This window comes from Falco biarmicus, chromosome 13, assembly GCF_023638135.1.
Source record: "Falco biarmicus isolate bFalBia1 chromosome 13, bFalBia1.pri, whole genome shotgun sequence".
Lineage (NCBI taxonomy): Eukaryota > Metazoa > Chordata > Aves > Falconiformes > Falconidae > Falco > Falco biarmicus.
Window position 1 is genome coordinate 11,693,868 of NC_079300.1, and position 23,350 is coordinate 11,717,217.

A 23,350-nucleotide genomic window follows, 5' to 3' on the forward strand; every position below is an offset into this window, starting at 1 on the left:
CCACATGGATTGTAGATCTAAGGAACCGTTTCAGCTAATGCCAGGGAAAGGGTGGCTTGTTCTCTTGCTGTGCCATGTCAGCAAATAGGAGATTGGCATTTGTTGTTGTGGACTTATGAAAAGTGCTTGTCATAGCTGTTTGGTTGACTTGAATTTTTATTTTGTTTATTAGGTGAAGATGCCAGGGCTAAACACTCTTTTACTATAACATGTCAGGAAGATTAAATCCCCTTGTGATTCTCTGATTACATTTCAAGGATACTGAGTTGCTTTCTCAGAGAACTGTAGCGATCTGTAGATGTATCCCTGGTTACAGAACAGCACAGGACTGAAACAGCGAGGGATACGCTGTATGTGAGAGATTGTGGGGCAGCTAAAGATGCAGAGGTTCAAAAAAGCCTGAAGTGCTTTGAGTGAACCACCTTAAGTAGAACTGAGTGACTTCTGCTCTGCCAGCTCCAGTGTCACATTAATGCTGGTGCAGATATGCTAAGTATCGCTATGAGATTGAACAAAACAGTAGAACTGTGTTCAGCTGGCATTGCTTCTGCTGCAATAGCTAGTTTTCACTGCTGTCATAAACACAAGTCCTTATAGACTAATTAACAGATGTACTGCAGCAGCAGCACTTGTTTCACCTTTTCCCTGAAGGCTGCAATTGGCATTTGCTTTCAAAGCTATGTAAAGAGTATCTTTTCAGGATTTCATTAATTTTTGTCAGTTTTTAGCATTACCTGTGGGAGAGGGCGTATGAGCACACCTGGAAAAGCAAGTTCAATTGTCTGGCCTATTTTTTAGAATAGCAACAGAGCTGTAATCCCACCCTGAGGGAATACACACCATCTCTATGCCAACTGGCTTGGGCAATATGGAGCTTGTCGGTGCCAGTTTTTGAATGGATGTAGCTACACTATGTAAATGTACTGCACTGAAATAAAGCAGTGTCTATACTTTTCTTCCCCAGTGTCAAAGAAGAGGTAGCTATACTGCTGCAAAAAAGCTGTGAGCTAGATAAACCCATATGGTTTATATGCTTAAAATTTACTCCAGCTTAACTATTTCTGCATGATTTCCCCACTGTGCATACTTTTATCCCAAGATGAGTATGTCCAGTTCCAAATCACAGAAGACACCTAAAAGCTTTGGATTTGGACTCTCTTGATGCAGAATAAGAACAGCCAGGCAAGGGTTAAATAAGGGATAGTTAGCTCAACTCTAAATTCTATCTATGCCTTAATCTGGATTGGCTTCTATGCATTGACAGATGCCTAATTAATTAAATCACTGTTGAAAGGTACTGTTTAAAAATTAACATTGTGTTGCTGAAGTATTGAGGAGCAAATTCTCTTTCCATAGAGGAAGGGGAATTTAGACAGAATCAGTGTGTGAATGCGAAAGAAATTCAGTGCTTGACCTTTTATTTCTACCTCCTCTGAGACTGCCAACAAGAATGTCTAAGTGTTCCCATTACCGTTGATTTTGGTGGTGTGAACACCTTCCTATTCACAATTAGAATAAAAATCACAAGCTCATTTCCTGGAAGGTAGGAGCTATCAGACATAATGACTGCAAGCTTTATTGATCTGATGGGGATTTGGAGTGCTAACAGACAGCCTAAAGTTTCCATGGCCAAATAAAAATTCCCTGAATCCCTGGAGTCCTTTGCACAAATGAATTCTTCCTCTTTTACAGATCTCTCTGAAATCAAGACATGTCTCTGTGAAGACTGAGCTACAGGTTTTCCCTAAAAGTTTTTACACTCTTTTTCAATAGTGATTTTTTGCTTTGTTCTGTATAGGTGGACACCTCACTTGACAGTGACTCTGAAATCTCCCTGGCCTAGTTTCTGTTCTCAGCAGCACAAGTTCAAATATGCTCTTGAAGATTATATTTCTTGAAGCAATTTTATTTTCACTCTTTTCTGATTCCCTGGAAGAGCAAGAGGATAAGCAACATCAACTTTATCAGAAATATAAAAAGTCAAGGGCAGGACTTTCCCTCTATCTGTCCCTCATTTGAAAGGCGAGGGTGAACAGCTTTGATGTGAGAGATACGTGCTTTCGTGTACCAGCCATTCACCAATTATATAAGATTGCTGGAGAGCAACAAACTACCCTTGAGAGTTATTTAAACTTATGGCTCTTGAAGACTTTTGTGGTAGCTGCTGTGGCTTGGATGTCCAGAGTTAAGGATACCTGTCCCCCTGTGCATCAAGGAGTGTTTTAAGAGCCATCTCAGAAAAGGATCTCTCCCCAGTAATACTGCAGTGTGCTTGTAGCCCCTTCCAGTCTTTGGGCAGTTAGCCAGAAGTAAGGAGACTTTCAAATGTACAAAATCAGTATGCCTAGGCTCTGCCCTGGCCAGTCTTGCTGCTGTAGAAGACTTTTTAAAACGTCATTCCTTCCCAGTTGCTAGATTTGATGTTCAGGGACCTGTGTCACAGTCCTTGCTAATATGGCTCTACGTGTTGAATTGTCATGTCATATACATAAGGTTTGGGCGTTTGTTTATTTGTTTGTGGGGTTTTTGTAAATTACTGTTTTTTAATGAGAAAAAGGATTCCGCTGAAAGATGGCATATATATTTGTTCTGCGTGGAATATTGTTTTGACAACAGAGATTACAATAAAATTCTTGAGTAAACAGTATCCATCTGAGAGTAGTAACCAAGTTAGCAGGGCTGTTTCCTTTGTGAACACTCAAATCATCTATTTAATGTTCATTCATAGTAGTACAGGAATGATTAATGTGAGGCTTTATAAACATAGATGCCTAGGTGGTATGTGCATTGTGTACGTGTGAACTACGTGATGCTGATCTTTGACATGGGCAGCAGTCCAAATGAATGGTAGTATAAAGAACCAGATGTTGAACTGCTAGACATTCAGTGATGCTACCATACTGTGCCTCTTTTATCCTTGAAATGGAATAAATAGAGGTTCTTTAAAGAGGGGAAGCCCAGCTGAGTTGCTTGGAGTACAGGCACAAAGAATCCAGAAGAATTTTTGCACTGTTGAGGATGGCAGCATGGTAAAATAGTGGGGTTTGAAATTACACCACTTTTGGATTAATAAGGGAAGCCTTTATGCAAAATATTACTGTAATTGCAGGCTCATGTTCTGATTGCCTTATCAGTGGAGATGCATCCTCAATGACATCTTGCTTTGTCTTACAATGGAAAAAGATAGAAAATAAGCAATTAAAGCAGACTTACTTAAATGAAAAGCTGTTCAGATGCCACAAATCTGAGCATTCAGCTATGCACTTCTAGCTAACATTGTTAGTTAGTTTTTCTATTAAAAAAACCCTGATTTATTGCTGCTATGTGTACTTGCTTTGTAGTGTGGCCAGACTACTGACAAGAGATAAATTTTCTCTTTTTCTTTCGACTGTGATCTTCTTTTCTGTCTTCCCACTTCTCACCCTAAAGCAGTCTCTTATGAATGTGAACATAGAAATGAGAGGTTAATTACTTCTATTATATTCTTGGGATCCTTGTTATACCAGTGAATCTTGTAAAGAAATACTACAAAATCTAGTACTGGTCATTTAAAAAATAGATGGACTTTGCTCTGAATAAACATCAGTTAACATTCTAGTAGTGAATAGTGTATTTTTTGAGCTTTATGAAAATGAAAAACAAAGCCTTTTCTCCCTAGCTTGTGGTCTAAGTGCCAGCTAGGCATGGGCAAGGTCACCATTAAATTCATATCTCCCAGGAACAGAAGATACCCTAGGGAAAATCAGCAGACATCTTTTATATAGTGATAAAGAAATACATTTTCAAAAGGAAATTATTTGGTTTTGTCCTGTAATACTTACTCATAACAGCAATCTAAGATTAGTGGAAGATTAACATTATTCAGTCATTTAAATGTCAAATCTTTATGGCAAATCAGCATAGATTTTGAGTTCAATCTCAAAGAATCTTGCTTTCTCGGGGGGTGGGGGTGTGTGTTGTTTAATCTTCCTGGCCAGTATAGAGGATGTTGTGATCTCCTTGTTAAAGACGTCACACTGAGAAGATTGTAGTAGAGGAATAAATAGAACAAGTGTTAGGAAGCCAAGCAGCTCATCTTGGTTGAACTAAAATGCACTTCACGCAAACTGGCTTCCCCATAGCTTTGTTTCTTCTAACCAAGATTCACTTACCATTTTGCCAGCTTATTTGAGGCTCTTCTAAGTACATTTGCATCCTTTTCTGAAATGTTGTTTTACCTATTTGTGCAACTAAGTAGCCAGTATTTTTTACAAGAAGTTACTTACGAGAAGGTAGAGAGAGCAGACAAGGGTAAGGTCTCCCCAAGTGCAAAGAGGCTCCAGATTTCACAGGTGGGGTTCAGTAGGGAGCGTGAGAAGTTAAAGTTCTGCTGTGTCTGGGCTGGCTGTGTGCAGGCCTGTCTCATTATCGTTATCTGTATTCCTGGCCTATGGTGCTGAGGTGTGCAGTGCTAAAAACACCAGTTGTCCTGGATAGCAGCTGCCAGGCCTGTCCAGGCTGAGTCTCTCTTTCTGAGTGCCAGCTGTATGGTCACAGTGTGCATCTTTGCTAACAGGTCTGCTGTTTCTCCTTATAATTGGCCTGTGTGGATCAATCTGATGGGATAGGGCTGTCAGATGTTCAGACATCCTTCACAAACAGAGGAGATCCATCAAAATAAATATACATGTTTCCGTATGGCATTTTGTGAAAAGAAAAATGGCAGCCCAGTGTTTAGGAGTTCAGCTACAGGTAAATATGTAAGATTTGAAAGATTTCCCACTAAAATGTTAAACTATATGTGTGTTAATAGATTGCATAAAAACAATACAAGAATGAGAGAAAAATAAGTCCTTGCCCATTCTTGGCTGGATCTGGTGAGGCTGGAACTACTGGAAACTTTTTCAAGTAAAGTTAAGTTAGGAAAAGCTTGCTGCTGGAACTTACTGCTTTTTTCCAGTTGTTTTTTTATTCCAGAACTGTGCTCAGACTTTGTTCTGCTCTGGTCCCAACAGATTCTGAAAGAATGTAATGAAAAGAGGAAACAAGGCAAGATGCAACAGGGTGGATGCTTCCCGTCAGTGGCTGCCTGCTTGCGATCCAAACCTGGGAAGCTTCAATGGATAGGGAAACAACTAATCCCAAATTCCGTCACAGTACAGTGTAAGGGAATATCTCAGTGTTACAGATCTATTCATGGATCCTTGTAATAGAGCTGGTTGGGTGGCGTTCATTTTGGAAGCACAACTCTGCCTAGCATGAAGAGTTTATTTTTAGTATTTTAACCAAACAACTTCAAGACTTGACATTTTCTCTGAACTTTAGACTAACGGCTCCACCACTGACTGCCCATGTTCAAGGAGTCTGAATCTGAGGGTGCTGAGCGAGTAAAGATGGTATCAGGCTGTTTGGGCTTAATTAAGCAAAATATGTTTGTTGGTTCAGCTATTAGGGGTCCTTTAGACAGTAATCTCTGAGTGTCATTCTGTACAAAATGGATGGTCACTTTGTACAAAATGGTCTCTGCCTGTCCTTGCCAGCAGTGAACAGCCATAGCATTTGTCCTAAGACTTTGTCCTTTCAAAGTAACTGCTGACTACATTTTGCAAAATTATTGTTATAGTTCCCAGAGCTAGTAATTTAGATGACAGTTTGAATGCATGAAAAAGTGCTGTGTTTCCACTCATGCACTGGGCTCCTTTTTACACCAAATGAAATTTTGTGGAAGGAAACCTTGTATATTGAAGGATGTTTTAAACTGTGTATCAGAGGCACCTCTAATTTTTAGAGGAGATTTTTTAACTTAGCTGACTACTTGCCTTAAATGAATAAAGAAACAACCTGTGATATTAAACATGAACCATATATGGACTTCATTGAAGCACTTTGAGCTCAAAATATAGTTCAGTGTCCAGAGTTAAAAAAGAAAAAGGAAAGGAAATTAAGCATTTTCTCAGGAACTCTGTTTGAATTAATATGAACCAAGAAAGGAACAAATGCAGTATTTTCCCCCATTACTTGCCTATTTTATTTTTATGTTGTTTTAACGAATAAGAATATTATTGGTAAGTTTCAGAGGTTTACTCATTTTTATAGTTAGAAGCGTTTTGCTTCCATTGTCAGTGCTAATACATCTATTTTTTTGTCTGCTTTAATACGCGATTTTAGACAGTGAAAGTACTTCTAATCCTGCAGGCCGTCATCTTTATATCCTTCCTGCCCCCCACTTCAATTAGTAATGCTTGGCAGTGATTCAGAACCACCCTGCTTTCTAGTTAGGGTGAATGAGAAACCACCAAAAGCGAGAAAAACACGGAGTGAAGTGAACCACTGGCACCCGCTCTGTAGCATGATTGCAGCAATCTGTGCTACTGCGCAGTCACTCCAAGTGAAAGGAAGAGTTTCCTTCAGCCAGAGAGCACAGTTGCTGGCTGTCTAAAGAGAGAGGCAGCGTTGTGTATTTAAGCATAGGACTTGAAGCCAAACACCTCCTGAGATGTCTTCCCTTTTTTCTTACTGATTAAATTATGTGGCTGTGGGCAACTCTTCGTGCCTATTTCCCAGTCTCTACAATATGCAGTTATCAAAAAGCTACTTTGAGGACGTTACTTGAAGTTTTTGAAGCACAGCGTAGTACTAGGAATTATTGAAGTTATTAGTCACTGAGCTGTAGTGTATTGTATATTCAGTGGGACATCCTGTCTTTCTGGTTAAATTGTAGCATTTGCCTCCTGTCTGGCGTAGCCCAAGGTAGATAATCGTGACAGCATGAAGCTGTGAACCGGTAGCACAGTGAATGAATTCATGCCAAAGCCCTGATTCCCTTCAATTTCCAATCTGCGGATCTGTTCTTAGAGGTACATATATTAGTACCTCTAGTAAATGATATATTCTTCTAAAATACATGAATGTTATAAACCTGTGGATTATCAGGAGTAGTCTTTGTAGCTCAGTAGGCTGGTGTGCTAGAGAGCTTTCTAAGAAGAGACATGAAGTGAAGGAGAAAAAAAGAAATTAAATATTAATGGGGGGAAAAAGCACATAGTCACAACATAAGCACTGGCAGTTGGAAGTCATCTAGGCTTTTTGTGTTGTCAGTTGCTTATTTTACCAGGGGAACACTTTCAGACCGAGATGTTCTGTGGAGTTCAGAGGACAGATAAACCAAACAGCAGGGGAACCTGCTGATGCTCAGCTATGCCATTTTCAATAAACATCACTTTGCTCAATAGAGAAATTATTGGAGAGGCCTTCAAGGAACAAAGGCATCAACTGGCCACAAACAGTGCTGTATAAAACTGCCTTTTTAAAGCCTTTTACATTTTTTTTTCCCCACTTTTCACACAAGGCTACAGGTCATTCAAGTGAAACTGTATGAAAATGTCAGCTAAGCAGCCATGTTTATCCCATTTCAAATTTTGGTCAAAGCAGTCTTTGTTCCTCTGCTCAGGTCTGTGGCCTGCCAGTATGGGGAAGTGTGAAGATCCTTTTAGACATGTTAAAAAAAATCCACCCCTACAGTGTTGCAAAAATGACATGAAATCAAGCCAAGCTTTCTAAGCAGGCCAATATAATGCGTATTTTAAAACAATTGAATAATGGTATAAAATAAAGAGGCATATCAAGGTTCAAAATACCTCATTCCATTAAGGCTAATTTTGTTGCATGACTGTCATGACATCCTGTGTTTCAACTCTGTAAAGAACAATAGGCCATAGTGATTTACAGGGAGGTAAATTCCTCTGAGGGTTTCTGGTTACAACCTCATCTGTGAAAATGAAGTTATTCACCAGAACCCTTTGATAGATTATTTCCATGAAACTCCCTCTAGTTCACTTATTGCTGAGAACCTTGAAATATTATCATAATAGTTCAGCTGTGTTGAAATGATTGAATGTTCTGAAGTAGTTAAGACAAAATGAAGTTGTTTCAATTGCTGAATCATTTCCAGTGTTCACTTGCAGAAAGGAAAATCGTTTGATGTGCTAAAATTAAAAAATGGGCAAACTTATTCCAAATTGTTTTGGGGTTTAAAGCATTTAACTTAATTTTAAGCATTCTGGATAAAAAAATCTCTTCCAGCCAGATTTGAATTGCAGGAATGTTCTTTTAATTGCCTCTCCTTCATCACAGCATTTCTTGGAGTGGCTTCTCAAGTTGTCCTGGAAGCTGCCTCACCTTTTGATATAGGTTAGGCATCTTCTGTAAGGAGGTCCCAGTGTTTTATGTTTCAATTGTATTTTTAGTTTCCCTTGTGTATGTGGTGTCTCTGTTAGCTTTCTCCTTATACATTCAGTTTAGTTCTTTCCACTGAGCTACAAGCAACCCACTTTACAATTATGTTCTGATAAAGCCCTATGGATTTGAAAGGTCATATTCTTTTCTTGGATGAATACATCATTCCCATTGATTCACCTGCTGTTTCTGCAAACTCAGAGTATTACTGATGACATTAATTATGTTAATATTCAAAGGGTTCTTAGCATGAGCTCAAGCTTTTCTAACATGCTAATTTTTCAGATCCATTTAAAATGCAGAGAAGATGGGGAGGAGTTAGTGTTACCGTACTGGAAAAGAGAAGATGATTTTCTTTGTGCAATTCATGCTTCTGAGATGGTCCTGCAAGCAATGATAAGTTTTTCAGAGTTATTGATTGTTTTACTACCTAGGATGTAAAGCAATCTCCAGTTGTGATCATATGTTGTTTTTCCTGCTGAGGCACTGGTATAAAGGAATTCTGTCAATCCTCTGCAGAGAAGCCAAAGAAAAGCCTAAAAAACATAGGTAGCAGAAAGCAGCGTAAAACCACTACATTGTTTCCGCTTGCTTTTATTTTGGCATTGTTATCTTGTTCTAGGAACCATTTTAACCTCTGTTTCTAGAGGAAACAAAACACATTTATAGTAACAAACAAAGCATTTCCACAGGTGGCTTGATCCCTCTGACAGGAGAACCTGCCCCATAAGCTGGTGATTTGTGTGTAGATTTGATATGGACCTTATTCCCACTTTAAACAACATTGTATTCTATGTACCACAAGTGCATTTTGGTTTTTGTTTTAACTTTCATTCTTAGGGATCTCAGACCTTAGGGTTTGGTTTTTTTCAGAGCTTAGAAGAGATTAGTCTTTTTAGGTTGAGCTTAGTTCCTAGAGAAGTGCCTAGCACACACTCCAGAAGCGTGTCTGCATGGCCTTTGCTGGTACATCAGGGTAACAGGGCAGTCTTCTCATCTGCTGCAGGCAGGAGCTGCTGGGGAAGTCACGTATTGTTGCTTTTGTCTGAAGAAATCAAAGGTTGTTTGATTGCCAAAATGCCTAAATTGGTTCCTGTTGCTCAGCAGTGAAAAAAAATGCTGAAATTTCTAAGAGAGTTAAGCTTCTCCAAGACTAGACTCATCTGGACAGAGATACAAACCTTGAAACAATAGCGTCTGCATCCCTAGTTCAGCTGTTTGCAAACCACTGTAATTTATTCTTTTTTACTTTTTTCCCTCCTGATGACCCATAGCGTCATGTCAGTAGGTCTGTAGCTCTTTCCTTCAAAATGTGCATCCATTTTTTCTTGCTGTTTTGGTTTGGGGAAGAGAGGAAGAGTCACTGAAATGGAAGTTTGGCTTACTTTTCAGTATTGCTGTGTATTACTGAAGAAACAAAACCCATTTTCCCACCCTGCCTGCCCATGCTGGACACCTCTTCCCAGAGTCTGGGAGTGATCCGTCTTCATTATTTTTGCACAAGTACCTGCTTTGGTTAAGCCTACTACAGGTGTCACCAATTCTGATTTAAATGTTTAAGATTTGGAGAGATTTTACTGTGAATATTTTCAGACAGTAAATTGACAAAAGTGAAAATTAAATGTAAACTAAAAGCAAACTCTGTACCTTGTTCTGCTATGTAACGTCACTAGGGTGCTGTGGAGATCTGTGTTTTGTTCCTTTTGATGAAAATAGTGAATAATAATTGTATTATTCAACCTAAACTGTTTGAAAGGCACAGATGTTAAACTGGATAGTTTGCATAGATTTTTATTAGCGAATGTTGGACGTGGTTTTACTGTATTTCCAAAGTATGCGGAGTTAAATGGCTTCTGTGTTTCTCTAGTTGGATTAGCAACTCTTTGCAGCTGATCTGACTGTGAATTGACCTGTGCTGCATTTTTGTTGTAGACTTTTGCAGTGTGCCTCAACGTGAGCCCTGCTAAGATAATATATATTCAGAGGTTCAAGCAGGAAATAGTTTCATGGTAGGAACATAACTCATCTTCTAAATGGTTACCCAAGGTTCAGGGAGAACGTGACACACAGCAATGAGTTTAACAACAGGACCAACATTACTGTGCAGCAGAAATGATCTGAGGTCTACTTAATATGATATAAGGTGGCAGTATTAACTTCTGCTCTATTAGCATAACTCTGTATTACAATTAAGGTAAGGTTGACATGGTATTCAGTAACATGTGTGACTGTCTTTCCAAGTATGGTCCAAAACCACCTTAATCCAGGACTGTCTGATGGATGTTAGATGGAAATACACTGTGGTGATATAAGGCCCATACAGAGGGTATCTGCACGCAAAGATGTAGGGCAGAAAGTAAAAGGGGAAGTGCAAAGTGTACAAGTATATGATACTGTGTTGATTTTTTTGCTGTGATGCTATAGCTGTTAAATATATCCCCCCTGATTACATAATTTGGTGTGAAATGACTTTGTTGGTTGCTGAGGATATTTGCTTCATTTTGTCATGTGGTGCCCATTAATCTGGATCTCTGTGGCTTCTGTTGCACAGCAATGCTGTGCAGGAGACTAAAAGCAGGCTTTGTTACAGTCAGTACAGGAGTGTCAGGAGTGCTTTGAAGGGATAATTGGCTTCCTTCCATTTGAGGATTTAATAGAGCACCTCTCCAGTCCCCAGCACCTCCCATCATTTGGAGAAGCACAGTAACCTGTATCTTGTGCGTCACTCCAGGAAAGTTGGTTTATAATAGCGGATTTTTAATACCTGCTCCTGTAAGAGCTGTCATAGCATGCTCTCTGACTAATCTGGAACCCAAGAGAGTGTGCTGCTGCCTGAAAGCAGGAGAAGTTGACAGTGCTATACCCAAAGGCTCCAGTAATGCTGAGGAATAGCTTCCAGTCTGTGTGTTTGTTTTGGTCTTTCTGTTACTAGACAGAATGGATGGACGCTCATTCAGTTCCTTCAGATATGATTTCGCACTGAATTTCAGCCTTAGCCTAGGAGGAAAGACTCCTTTTCTCTTACCACACTGCCAAAATGTACGCCTGTGGTTTATTAAACACAAAAGGCAGCAGCATTTCTCTTGAATGTGAACAGAGTGAACTCAAGGACCTGATTCAGCAGAATATCTGTGCATATGCTTAAGTGTAAGCACACAATTAAGAGTTCTGTGGAAAAGGGATTTGGGAGTTGTAATAAAAAGTGAGATTAGAGATTGGAAAGATTAGGGGATGAATGGCATGAGTGGAGTAGAAGCATAAGACCATTTGGGTGGTCTACTTTGTAATCTTGTAGTTTGGTAGTTGTTTTGCATAATTTATTTTGGTCCTTACTCCTCAGACTGGATTGAAACAACTGAGATGCAAATATTCTGGGAAAATATGTCTGATAAAAATATAATCTCTAAAGGTTGATCTTTACTTACATGTAACAGTCTTTAAATTAACGTGCTGGCCCATGTCATGAGTGCCTGGTTGTATCTGCTTTTCTTGACAGACTACATAAACTCAGAAGTGAAATTTGGGCACACCAGATCAGAAGCTTTTCTGGGTCTGCAGGAGAGATGCAAGTCTGAATTGTTCGGGGCTTTCAGCTCCACCTTCTCTCCGTCATTTGTCCCACAGGACAATTCTTATTAACACATAATTGTTGAGAACCTGTTTGCACCTGGCATGTAGTAAACTGTTCTTAATGTTGGGTTTCATGTACACACACACAAAAAAAAAAAAAGCTGGCAAAGGTGATGAAAGACCTTACCCTCCAGGAGTGATTATGGACATTAGGCTTGATTTTATTATGAAAGATAAGAGTGCAGCAGTTCCTAAGGTTTTAGAATGGTGTAGACAGCAAGGAATAAAATGAAAAATGGACCATTTTAATGGAAGAAATTGCACCTACTGTTTGCTGCAGGCTTTGAGATATTTAAGAACTGCTAAACATTACAAGATAAAAATAATAGTCAGGAAGATTGGGGCAGAACTTCTTTAACTCCATACTCCTTTAATGATTAATTTTGTTTGTGCTCGTTCTCTTCCTTCAAGGTTATTCTTAATTACCAGTGTGGTAATACATGGGGATCTTTTGCAATGCTAAAGCACTTAAAGATAAGTATGTATATTTTGATATGTTTGAACTAGGAGATCTCTATGACAGATACCAAAAAGAAAGAATTTCTGTTCTGAGATCAGAGGTATTCAAGACAACAAAACTTGGATTTAGAAATGCACAAACCATTTCCCTTCATCAGGCTAAACAGAGCAGGTCTGTGAAGAAGCTAATTCATGTCATGTATATAAAGCAAGTCAAATTCCAGGTACTACAAAGCTTTTATGTAAGACTTTGCTGACCCAATAGGTGGTGGAATATAAATAGATCAACAGTGCACCCTTCCTTGTGCTGTTCTACCTAATCCTTTCCTTGCCTTCAGGATTGAAGAGTATTTGATCTATTGAGTCTTAAATCAGACACTGTTTCCTACCAAAAAAAAGCAAAATCCACGAGAATGAAAGTTTAACGGTGTAAGAGTGTTCTTGTGATTTTGGAATGAGAAGCTGAATTAGGAATATACTATTGTTCTTCCTTTTTTTTCATATATATTAACTTTACAAAGCTGTAACTCTCTGGCTCTCTGATTGCTCTTCGTAGCTACCCCTGCCAGGTGGCTTGACATGAGCCTCTGCAAAAAGAGTAATTGTGTTAAACCTATATTAATTTACTTTCTCCTTTTCAATAATACTTAAAATGCCCTCTTCATCCTGCCTGCAGGTCTCCACTGCTGCTCGGAAGATGGAGCACTTCTTATTTTTAGTAACAATATCTCTCATGCTGGGATGGAAGAATCTTAAACCAATTAAACACATTAGAAGATAACAGTGTGTGTGGGTTTGGTTCAAGATCTCCATTTTCTTCACTCTGGGGTATGTCCTAGTACCAGCCTTTCTATCCAAGATGACAGAAGTAGTGATAAGCTGCTAAGTAAGTAAGCAATGCAACTGCTGCTTTGTCAGGTATTCCCTTGCCAAAAAAATCACTTCTGATGGGTTTTGCCTTTTTTTTTTAAATTCTGTTACAGTTAAGTTTTATAAATTATCTCAATTTTGACTTAGGAATTTTTTTCAGATGCCTGTTTCTTTTTAAACATATGTTTTTAAAAAAGAATTACTATCTTGAGTGTGAAGGTTTTTTTCCAATAGGAGAGGACTCTGTGTGTACACTTTTAAGATATGATGATTTGTTCTTCCCTTTTAATAATGCTTAGTTACTGGGGAAAAAATTGTGAACTGGCTAGAGTATTCTTATCCCTTAAAGTATGTCAGGATCCACATACTTTACCTCTGTATATACACTCTGAATAGCAGGTTGATTTCATTTGTTTTATTTGTAGAAGTTGGATAAGCATGTCCTGAACCTGCTCATGCATCTGTCTAGGCCAGAAAGCCTTTGGCTACACTGACAGTAAACGTTTTTTCATTTAATGTGGAATTTACATGGATTAGCAATGTCCAGACTGTTTAAATACAAGAAATATTCTAGAAACTGTGGCTTGCGTTACTGACCTGCATGCTGTCATCAGTAGGGATACAGTCCTGAGGTTTTTGTTTATTCTTCATCTTTCATTTGATAGTCAGAATATAAAAGCATGGGGCAGGCTGTCCTGCATCATTTACTCTTACAGTGGAACATCAATACAGAATAGCAGCACTTTATAGAAGTCTTAACACGCCAAATGTTAACATATCTGGCATTGTTCAGCATGACAACGTAACTTGTTATCATCTCTCTTGGGCTGGACTGAGAGATAAAACCTTATAGAGAGAAGCAACAGAGGTCAATAGTCTACAGCAGTGTTTTCTCTCACCAGAAATAGTAGGTCACTATCACTCTATAACTATGTATTTCAAGTAAGGATAATAATTAAGCTGAGAGTCTACATACACTCTTTGAAGGGCAGTTCTAATTTAATACTTTTGTCAGAGCACTCCAAAAATTGGTAAGGGAAGAGGGACAGGAAGGCAAAGCAAGGCAAGGCAAGGCATGGCAAAGAGAAAGGAAGGTAGTCTGTTAGTTAAAAGTGCTGGTATAGCACCTGGGAGGCTGGATCAGTTCCTGTGCAGCGGTGGGTTTGCTTTTTGTTAGTGTTTCATTTCCAGTTCAGAGGAACTTGTCTACTGCTCAGCTTGACACTGCACAGCCTATGGCCAGACCTGTGAGCTCATAACTCCCACTGATAGTGAAAAAATAGGAAGTAAATACTTCTGAAGGGGACCATTTTTTAAAGGTAATACAGGGTTTTGATAATCAAGTGCCCACTTTACTGAATTACTGTACAGCTAATAGTCAAGAGTGTTTGCATCGTAGGGTGTTGTGAAGATAAATGAATTTGTCAGTGAGATGCTCAGATCGTCTCATTTGTTATTTTTCCCTCGTGCATGGCATTTGATAAATTGCACACTGCTTTCTATGCAAATAGCTTCACCCTGGCTAGTTTGCGTGTTTGTCTGGGGGAAGATAAATCAAAAAATGGTGGATTTTTTTTTGGACATTGTAAATTACAGTTGGGGCGGTTCCATCCTATGGGTGGCATTGGCTGGGGACTTTTGAGTTTTCCAGTCAGCTCCACATGAGAGCCCTGTCCTGCTGCAGGTCCTTCTTGCCATGCTGCTGCTGCTCATTTTCTCTCTCTGACCTGCCTGCCAACAGCCCCCATCTCCCCTGGTTTGCTAGCTGGGGAGAGATCTCCGCTTTCCAGCTTTCTGTCAGGATATGGAGGTGGCATATGGGGCACTCAGATTATGATGGTTTCCACCTTCTCTCCCTTTCACTTTTGCCTTAATCACAGAACAAGTGGTAGATATTATGTATTTTAGAACATGTTTGGAAGAACATGAGCAAGCTGCCCTACACTCCCTCTTCCCATGCTCCAAGTTGTTGCTAAGTTTTGGAAGCTGTAAGACCATGCCTGTGTAAAAGGACCCTGTGCACATATTCCTACTTTCCTCCTCCCTCTTGCCCTTTTAGTGGGACATGGAAAGTCTGGCCATACTTCAGAAGGGGAAAGGCTCCTCACAGCCCTGCTGAAGCAGCCATCTTCCTTTCCCTCCTCCACACACATAATTTTAAAACAAATGTTACCCTGTAATGCAAAATTTGCTAAAGCATCTGTTTCTTCCCTGGAGCTCTGGAAAAATTTGATCAGTGTGACGAGTTTGTGTGAGTCTGCCTGGAAACTGTATGTTAGAGGATGAGTTCAATATGCGTATCTCTGACAGCTCCTATTTATACCAACATCAAGGTCCATATTGTCCCTCTTCTGTTTCTCTACCTCCTCAGTCAGTTCCTTGAGCAGTTGGTCTCTCCCCTTCTCCCAGATAGTTTCCAGTCTCTTGTCTAGGAATTACTGAGTACAAAGGCTACACTGCCGTAAACCAGCAAAAGAAAACACCTGGAAAGGCATTGCTTATCTCACAGATCCTGCTCTGTTCAGGCTGTTTGTGTTTGTGCTGGTGACTCCTCGGAGCCACCCTGATGAGCTGTGGAGCAGGAGACTGCTGCAGGGCCTCGGGCTCACTGATGGCTGTATCCCTGTTCAGAGCGGCGTTGGGCAGCTGTGCAGGCGCCTTGTCCTGATGTGTCGATGTCTGAGCTATGTTATGGGGGAGATGTTTTAAAGGTGTGCTTAAGATTGTTATTAATTGTCCTTTTGAAAATATGAGTATGCCGTACATGCCTGTAACTTTAATGACTAAATCACTGATCTGGGCTTTCTGAAAGCTGGCACAGCCTCACTTGCTGAGAGTGAAAAGAGAGGATCTCTCTTTGCTTAGCACTCAGCAGCTGAAGAATTCCCATGAGTGGCAGTTACAGGGTCAACAGCAATAGAACAACCCTTGATATTAATAATTTACAAGTTAGGAAAACAAGCTCTATCAGGTGTTACTCTTTTTCTAATGTTATAAAGGAAGCACTTCTTTTTCTAGCATTTTTCAAATGCTGAAGAACAGCCATTGCTTGTGTAGAATTATCTGTTATTGTTAGCAATGTTCTTGCTTCTCCACAGCACAGTGACATTGCCTGTATCCTTTAGAACAAATGGAAAATGATAAATGAGGTTAACAAGCTAAAGTGAAAACTAAATCTGTGACTATACAACTCTCGTTGCATTCATTCTGGTCAAGGATTGGTTTGTTCATTTATTTTCTGGGGAAAAGCATCTCTCTTCCTTGGCCTCCTGAGAATCAGAAAACATGATTAAAACAGCTTGAGTAGCCTATTTCAAGGCTTAAGAAAGAATACTAGACACAGCATTTAGGGATGCAGATAGCTTGTTTTCCTTAACTGTTTCCCAATCAGAAATTGGATGAACCTTCGGGATGCTGAAACAGGGAAAATCCTCTGGCAAGGAACAGAAGATCTCTCTGTACCTGGAGTGGAGCATGAAGGTACTGTGTGGTCTTATTGTACATTTTGGGGCTGGGTGGTGCTACATGTCTAAGTCACCAGGGTTGTGAGCGTGCACCTGCTTTGAGAGACAGATGTCCTGGTTGTTACTTCACATCTTCAGAGACTTCCACCACAATAACCTGGGGACATGTGGAGAAGGGTGGGAGTGGATCAGTGGCTGGCAAAAGGGACAAATTAAACTGCTAAGCAGGGAGCTCAGCAGGGTAAGGAATGAGTGGCCAACCTTTGCTAGGTTGAGTGTTTGTTCCAAAATGAAAAGTATAAAAATATATTGACTTTTCTCAGTGTAACAACAACGTTTAGTCAAGGTAGAGGTCAAATGGACAACCAGTGGGAAAGAAGCGTATACGGTTATTATCTTGCCTGGCCACAACTGTCCTAATACTGTCCTGTGCTAAATTTGACCTCTGCTTTGAAGTGGTGTACATGGCACGTTTGCTCTGCTCTCCTGTCCGTCTAGCATTGCTAGGAAGGACTGTTGCCCTTTCACTTCTGTCCTCACTGAGTAGCAGAGGACTTCACTGTCCCTTACTCTTCCCCCTTTGTGACAAAGCACTGTGATAGGTGACATCCCTTGCCAAGAGCTTGGCATTGGCTCTGTGAAGTCTGGCCTCACTGAACTAGTTTTGAAGGTTTTTCTATTATGTGAGTACCATAGCTGATCTCCAGTAAGTGGAGTGAAGTTGATCGCTTAATTATGCTGGTGACATTTGCTGGTATTTTTGGTTAAACATCAAGGACTGAGTTCTGACTGGCACTGCTAGGACTCATTTCTCCCATAAACTGGAAAATCTGTTACGTCTGAAGGAAGCAACCAGTATAATCCTCCTCTGCCCAGAGAGCATACAGAAGATCTCTGGCAAAACACTGTGAGTCCGGTAGTCTCCCAGCAATACACCTGGTTTCAAAGCCAGATTAAGGCACAAGAGAAATAACTTGCCTTCTCCTCATTTGGTCCCCAGTTAACATTCATCTGCTTTATGACAAGAATTCATTAACAGGACCAGTGGTAGGTTGTCTCAGCTTAAGAGCCTGATGCTTGGAACAGAGGATGCCGATCAGAGCTAGAGGAAAGCAAAGCTGTGATTCAGCGATTACTAAGAGCATTTTCCAAGCTTTGTCTCCTTCAGCCTTGCTAACCTGTACTCCCATTCTTGTAGCAGTGCCAAGAGCAAACAGTTTTGCTGATGGGCCTTAACAGATACTTACTCATGTCTGTCATACAAGCTACCTGTATTAAAGCAAAGCATTCCAGCATCTTCGTATAAAACTGTAGGAAAGCAATTGAAATACAACTTAAAAGAAATGTGGTACTATATGTCTTAAACTGTGGGTTGGTGATGCTTTGTCTTCTTAAAATAACTGTGTAACAGGAGACCTAGGAGAAATGAGGAATCAGGCTTTAGAAAGCAAAGAAGATTAACTCAAAATATTCCCAGTCTTCCCAGATTTTGCGCTGTAAAAGCTTCCCCTTGGATGCATGGATAGTCTTTGAATCCTCTTCACTGTCTCAACAGGCCGTTGCACTGCCGTGGTTCGATACAAACAGCAGAAAGGTGTGATCTGGGGCAGAGGTGACAGCTGGAGCTGTGTCTCAGGAGGGTTTGTTGTGGTGCCCCATTTCCCCACTGCCGTCTTTCTCATTTTGGCAAATCATATCACCTCACAGGGTCTCAGATTTTTCCCACATATGAAACAGAAACCCTCCCCTCCATCAGAGGAGCTTGGGGAATTAATTAAAACATACTCTGGCATGAGATTAATGCCCATTGTACAAGAAATTGTTAAGACCTTATCCAGTGTGCAGTTCAGTCATCCATCTAGAAGACAGATGACTGCAAACTGGAACAGGTGCAGAGAGCTACTAGGAGAAGCCGCTGAAAAGATTGCGCATGGGAGGATGGTCTTCCTTAGGAGAAGAGAGGAAAAAAGCCATTCTCATATGGCTTAGTAAGAAAAGAAGGCTGAGATGGATAGATTATTCTCAATAAATAGGCTAAGAAGGGGGGGAGATTCCCACAAAGGAGGATAATTTGACTATGAATTAAAAGGTGTGGGGAAATGTGATTCTGATAGTCCTGCAACAGAAAGGCAAGGGCAAACAGTCAGAACAAATGTGTCCTGGTTTCAGCTGGGATGGAGTTAATTATCTTCTTAGTAGCTGGTGCAGTGCTGTGTTTTGGATTTGGTGCGAGAACAACATTGATAGCACATTGGTGTTTTTAGTTGTTGCTTGCTAGTATTTATACTAAATCAAGGACTTTTCAGTTTCTCAGGCCCTGCCTGGGAGAGGGCTGGAGGGGCAGAGGAAATGGGGAGGGAGCGCAGCCAGGGCAGCTGATTCGAACTGGCCAAAGGGATACTCCATACCACAGAACGTCATGCTCAGCGTATGGACTGGGCAGGGGGGTGGCCGGTGCCTGTTGATCACTGCTCAGCGCCTGGCTGGGCATCACTCAGTGGGTGGTGGTGTACTGTGCATCACTTGGATTTGTCCCTTCCCTTTGGATATTATTCCTCTCCCCTTCCCTCAGCGGGAGCAGAGGGAGTGGGAAAGGGAGTGAGCAAGCTGCTGCACAGTACTTCTCTTCTGGCTGGGGTTAAACTACAACAAACTGTTCTAAAATGAAGGCCATGTGTGTTTCAAAGTCATTATATAGTACTTGTGTGTGTGTGTTCTGTGGCCGTTCAGAGCAAATCACAGTGTAGACACAGCAAGCAAAGAATCAAATATATAGCAGAGTGAATAAAATCCTTTCCTTTAAACAGGACTTCTATTTGATTTAAGCACAGGTTTCTTTTAAAAATGAACTCTTTTATTTCAAAATCATGATACTGTATCGTGTAGTATCTAGTTTAAGTCATGATACTGTATTACTACCTAAACTTACTATTACCACGTAGATTAATTAAAAAGAATATTAATGTGGTATTGGATAGCTGCCGCAATCTTAACATTAAACTGCTGAAAGTAGTGAAAATCACTGCCTGAGCACCTTAAACTGGAATTAACCAACCAGCTTTTGACAGCAGGACCTTTTCTGTGTATGCAGTCAGCTCAGTTCAGTGACAGTGCATTCAAAATTGGGAGGCAATCTGGGAGATACAAATCCATAAAGTTTGGTTTCTTCCAACATACAAGCAAATCTTGGAGTAAGCTGCTGAGGTGTAGCACTTGTAGAATCCCCAGTGTTGTTCCCAGTCACCACAACCAGCTTTCATTTAGGAAATACAAATAATCCTTTCATTATCTAAGAAAATATGTAGTTTGAAATATAAAATAAGCTTGAGTAAGATAGCTTGCTTTCTTACATGTCCCAAATATTTACGGTAGTTTTATTAAACTACTATATGAAAACATAATTATATGGATATTTCAATTGAATTTCAGTTTCTAACTAAATGCAGTTGGACCCAAAATGACTTGCTTAGTAAATAAGAAATGTGTCATTCATGACTTTCAAATCTGATCAGAATTAAGTATCTGACTAAATATAAGTTAGCTGTATAAGTGCTTAAATAAATGGGCAGGTATTAGGTCCATTTTAAAACATGCTTACCTGCATTTCAGCATGTTTTAAAATGGACCTAGCTGATGTGAATCAAACTGATTTCTCTTCTGTCTTTGTAATGGAAAAAAAGGTATAAAAATAAATTTAATTTAAAATAATTCCAATTAAAATTTTCTACTTGATGGTATAAATATAAATTTAAATATCTTAAATCAGATGTTTAAAGTCTACACAGTCCTTGTTTTATTAAAATAACCTTTTATTTTGTAGTTTTACAATATTAAAGCAAACATTCTCAGCAGTCTGTCTTGGGGATGAAAGAAATGTAATTACTAAATTACAGAATAGTTTTAACAAGTCATTTTACACTTAACTGCAAAGAGCTGTTTATTCACAACAGACTGTAGTCTGTACTTGTGAGGGCAGTAAAGGATGGTGCCATGCAGATTTCTTGCTGAAAAAAAAAGACTAAAAATTATTAGAGAGCTTTTACATTTTAAATTCTTCCATTAGACTTTTAATTTTCTTTTTTACCTTTTCTTTTTTTTTTTTTTTAAACAATCCGTGGGCTGTGTACTTCTCCATGGGATAGGATGGTAGCTTATATTCCCTAACCCCTCAGCTCTCTAGATTGGTTTCTTATCAAGGTCCTACTCCATTAAACTGTTCTACATAGATGGATTTGCCTGGGGTTTGGTAAACTCTTCCTTTTATTAAACAGCAGCCTGCTGTCTACTCATGGATGTTTTGATACGCTTTCCATTTAGGAACAGTTTGGCTCATAAAGCACACGCCAGCTGTATTCCCTCCCCTCTTTATTTCTAATAAATTTACATGAAACATTTTCTAATATGCAGGAAGGATTATGTACAGTCACGCCACTGAAGTATGACAGGCTTGGGAGATTTTTAGTACATTGACTCCCCCCTATATTCTCCTGATCGGGGCCTTTCAGCATTTTAATCAGTGCTCCCAAACTGTCCCTGCTCTTACTCCTCCACCTGTAGAAAAAGCCTTATCAAATACCTACCAGGTACCGTTTGCGACTTGCTGTTGGTGTCTCGCCCATTGCAAGAGCCCAGAAACCCCGGACTGCCAAACTGCTCTCTCTTAAACTCTCTGGTACTGACTTTACTGCCTGTGTGGGTCTCAATGTTTAGGGAACAGACATTTTGTACACTTTCACAGCACGACCTCCCAGAGCTATGTGAGATGGCTGGAACAATGCTGCTGGGCTGCGAAATAGCCGTTTGTGGTTTGCTGGGGATGCCCAGTCTGAAAGGGAAGGAGAAGTGAGAAGGACTAACACGCTTGGTGCGCTATGCAGGCCTGTGGCTACTTGTGATCTTCAGCACACTTCCTAAAATCAAACTTGAAGTTGGATCTCATATTTCAACTTGAGGAATTGCGGGCTTTAGTACTGAACAGCTAAGAACAGGAGTCTGAAAGATCAGTGTTGTATCCCTGGTTCTGTCACAAGTTTCATTCCTGGCTCTGGGCAAGATACTTAACCTATTTGCATCTTGGATTTCACTCCTGCAAATGTAAAACCAAAATCCTTTGTGTTTGCATTTCTCCTGCTACTATGATCTTGTACTAGCACTAATGTTATTTCAAAGTACATTATAAGAGCACCTGAAGCAGGTGGGTTTGTTTTATCGTGTCCAAATAATCCTTCTTTATCTGTTTCACAGCTCGAGTTCCCAAAAAAATCCTGAAATGCAAAGCAGTGTCTCGGGAGTTAAACTTTTCCTCAGCAGAACAAATGGAGAAATTCCGACTGGAACAGAAAGTTTATTTCAAAGGGCAGTGTCTAGAAGGTATGCATCTGCCCTGTGGTGCAGTCCTGCTGCAGTGCAGGGAATGACCCCCAGCGTGCTGGGGATTAGAGAAACTAAAATGGGTTGAACGTGGTGATTTTAATTTTTTAGAGTAGCACAGAAGCACTCATCTTGTCAGGACTAATGGGCCACAGTATTAGGGATAGCATTTCATAAGTGTATTAACACTTTGTTATGTAACAAAAAAATCTGGGTAATCATGCTTCAGGGCATAAATCCACCGCAGGCTGCCTGAGGCAAGGAAACAGGTTATTTTAGAGTCACCTACCACAGGGATTCATGTGTCTTCCTCTGCAGCACCTAGTGCTGGCCACTGCCAGACTGGAGGCTGGGCTAAAGGAGCCTCTGGTTTACTTTGGTTACAGCAGTGCCACTGAGCGTTGGCTGCGTGCCTCCAGAGCTGCACCTCTGACTTCCCTCACTGCAGAATTACTCTTAATCTGGGGTGGAGAAGGGGGAGATAAAACATGGAGCTCCTTGTCTTTTGGGCAACCAGTTGTACACTTAATCGCAACGGGATCTGGGGGATGTCTGCAAGAGGGGGAGTGTGGTTTCCCTGTTCCCAATTAGGTGTGGTGAAACTTCCACTGAACGCTAAGGAAGTGGTGTGACTTTATCATTACCATCAGCTATTTTAGAAAGGGAGTATCTGCTTCAAGAGGAGGGCAGGATTCAGTGCAGTTTAAGCTGTACAAAGTAATTTAAATGTAAAATGTTGGCAGCACAGCAGGACAGTTTAGGGAATTCCCCAGCCTGTCAGGTGAAAAGCAAAAGGACCATTTGTGGATTTTATCTTCTTTCAAATGCCTCTGGATCTTCTTTTTACTTTGCAGAATGGTTCTTTGAATTCGGTTTTGTGATTCCTAACTCCACAAACACTTGGCAGTCCTTGATAGAGGCAGCACCTGAATCACAGATGATGCCAGCTAACGTTTTAACGTGAGTGCCTTGGGCTTACAGAATCTGAGAGCAGGCAAAGAAAAAGCAGTGTGGCGTTTCCTTGGGGGCCACAGTGGGCATGAAGAGAGGGAGCTGCTACCAACTCTGAATCACCCTCACTACTGTTACCTATTGAGAAGTAAAAGGGGCTAAGCCGACCTCATTACCTTCCTTCCCATAGGTCCAATTTGCATTAATACAGCAATAAAAGCTTGGAGAAAGTGGAACTGATCCTTTATTAGAGTTGCTTAATTTTTTTGAAAGGTGAACCGTGAAAGAGTTTAAAAACGCTTTGCAGCTTAGTACCCCTTACACCCAGGAAAAAGAAAGATGTTTGGGCCATTTTCAAATCGAGCTATTGATCACTAACTCTTGTCCAAGGT

General features: G+C 40.3%; 1 protein-coding gene across 2 annotated transcripts in view; it reads left to right on the top strand.

Annotated features, from left to right (window-relative positions):
• The window catches only part of PDE6D (phosphodiesterase 6D), a 38,139-nt gene that overhangs the window by 12,134 nt on the left and 2,655 nt on the right, over positions 1-23,350 (top strand). For both annotated transcript variants that reach the window (XM_056359159.1, XM_056359160.1), the window contains exons 2-4: positions 16,565-16,653; positions 21,882-22,007; positions 22,862-22,967. In XM_056359159.1, coding sequence (XP_056215134.1) covers positions 16,565-16,653; positions 21,882-22,007; positions 22,862-22,967 — 321 coding nt within the window. The remainder of the gene's footprint in view (positions 1-16,564; positions 16,654-21,881; positions 22,008-22,861; positions 22,968-23,350) is intronic.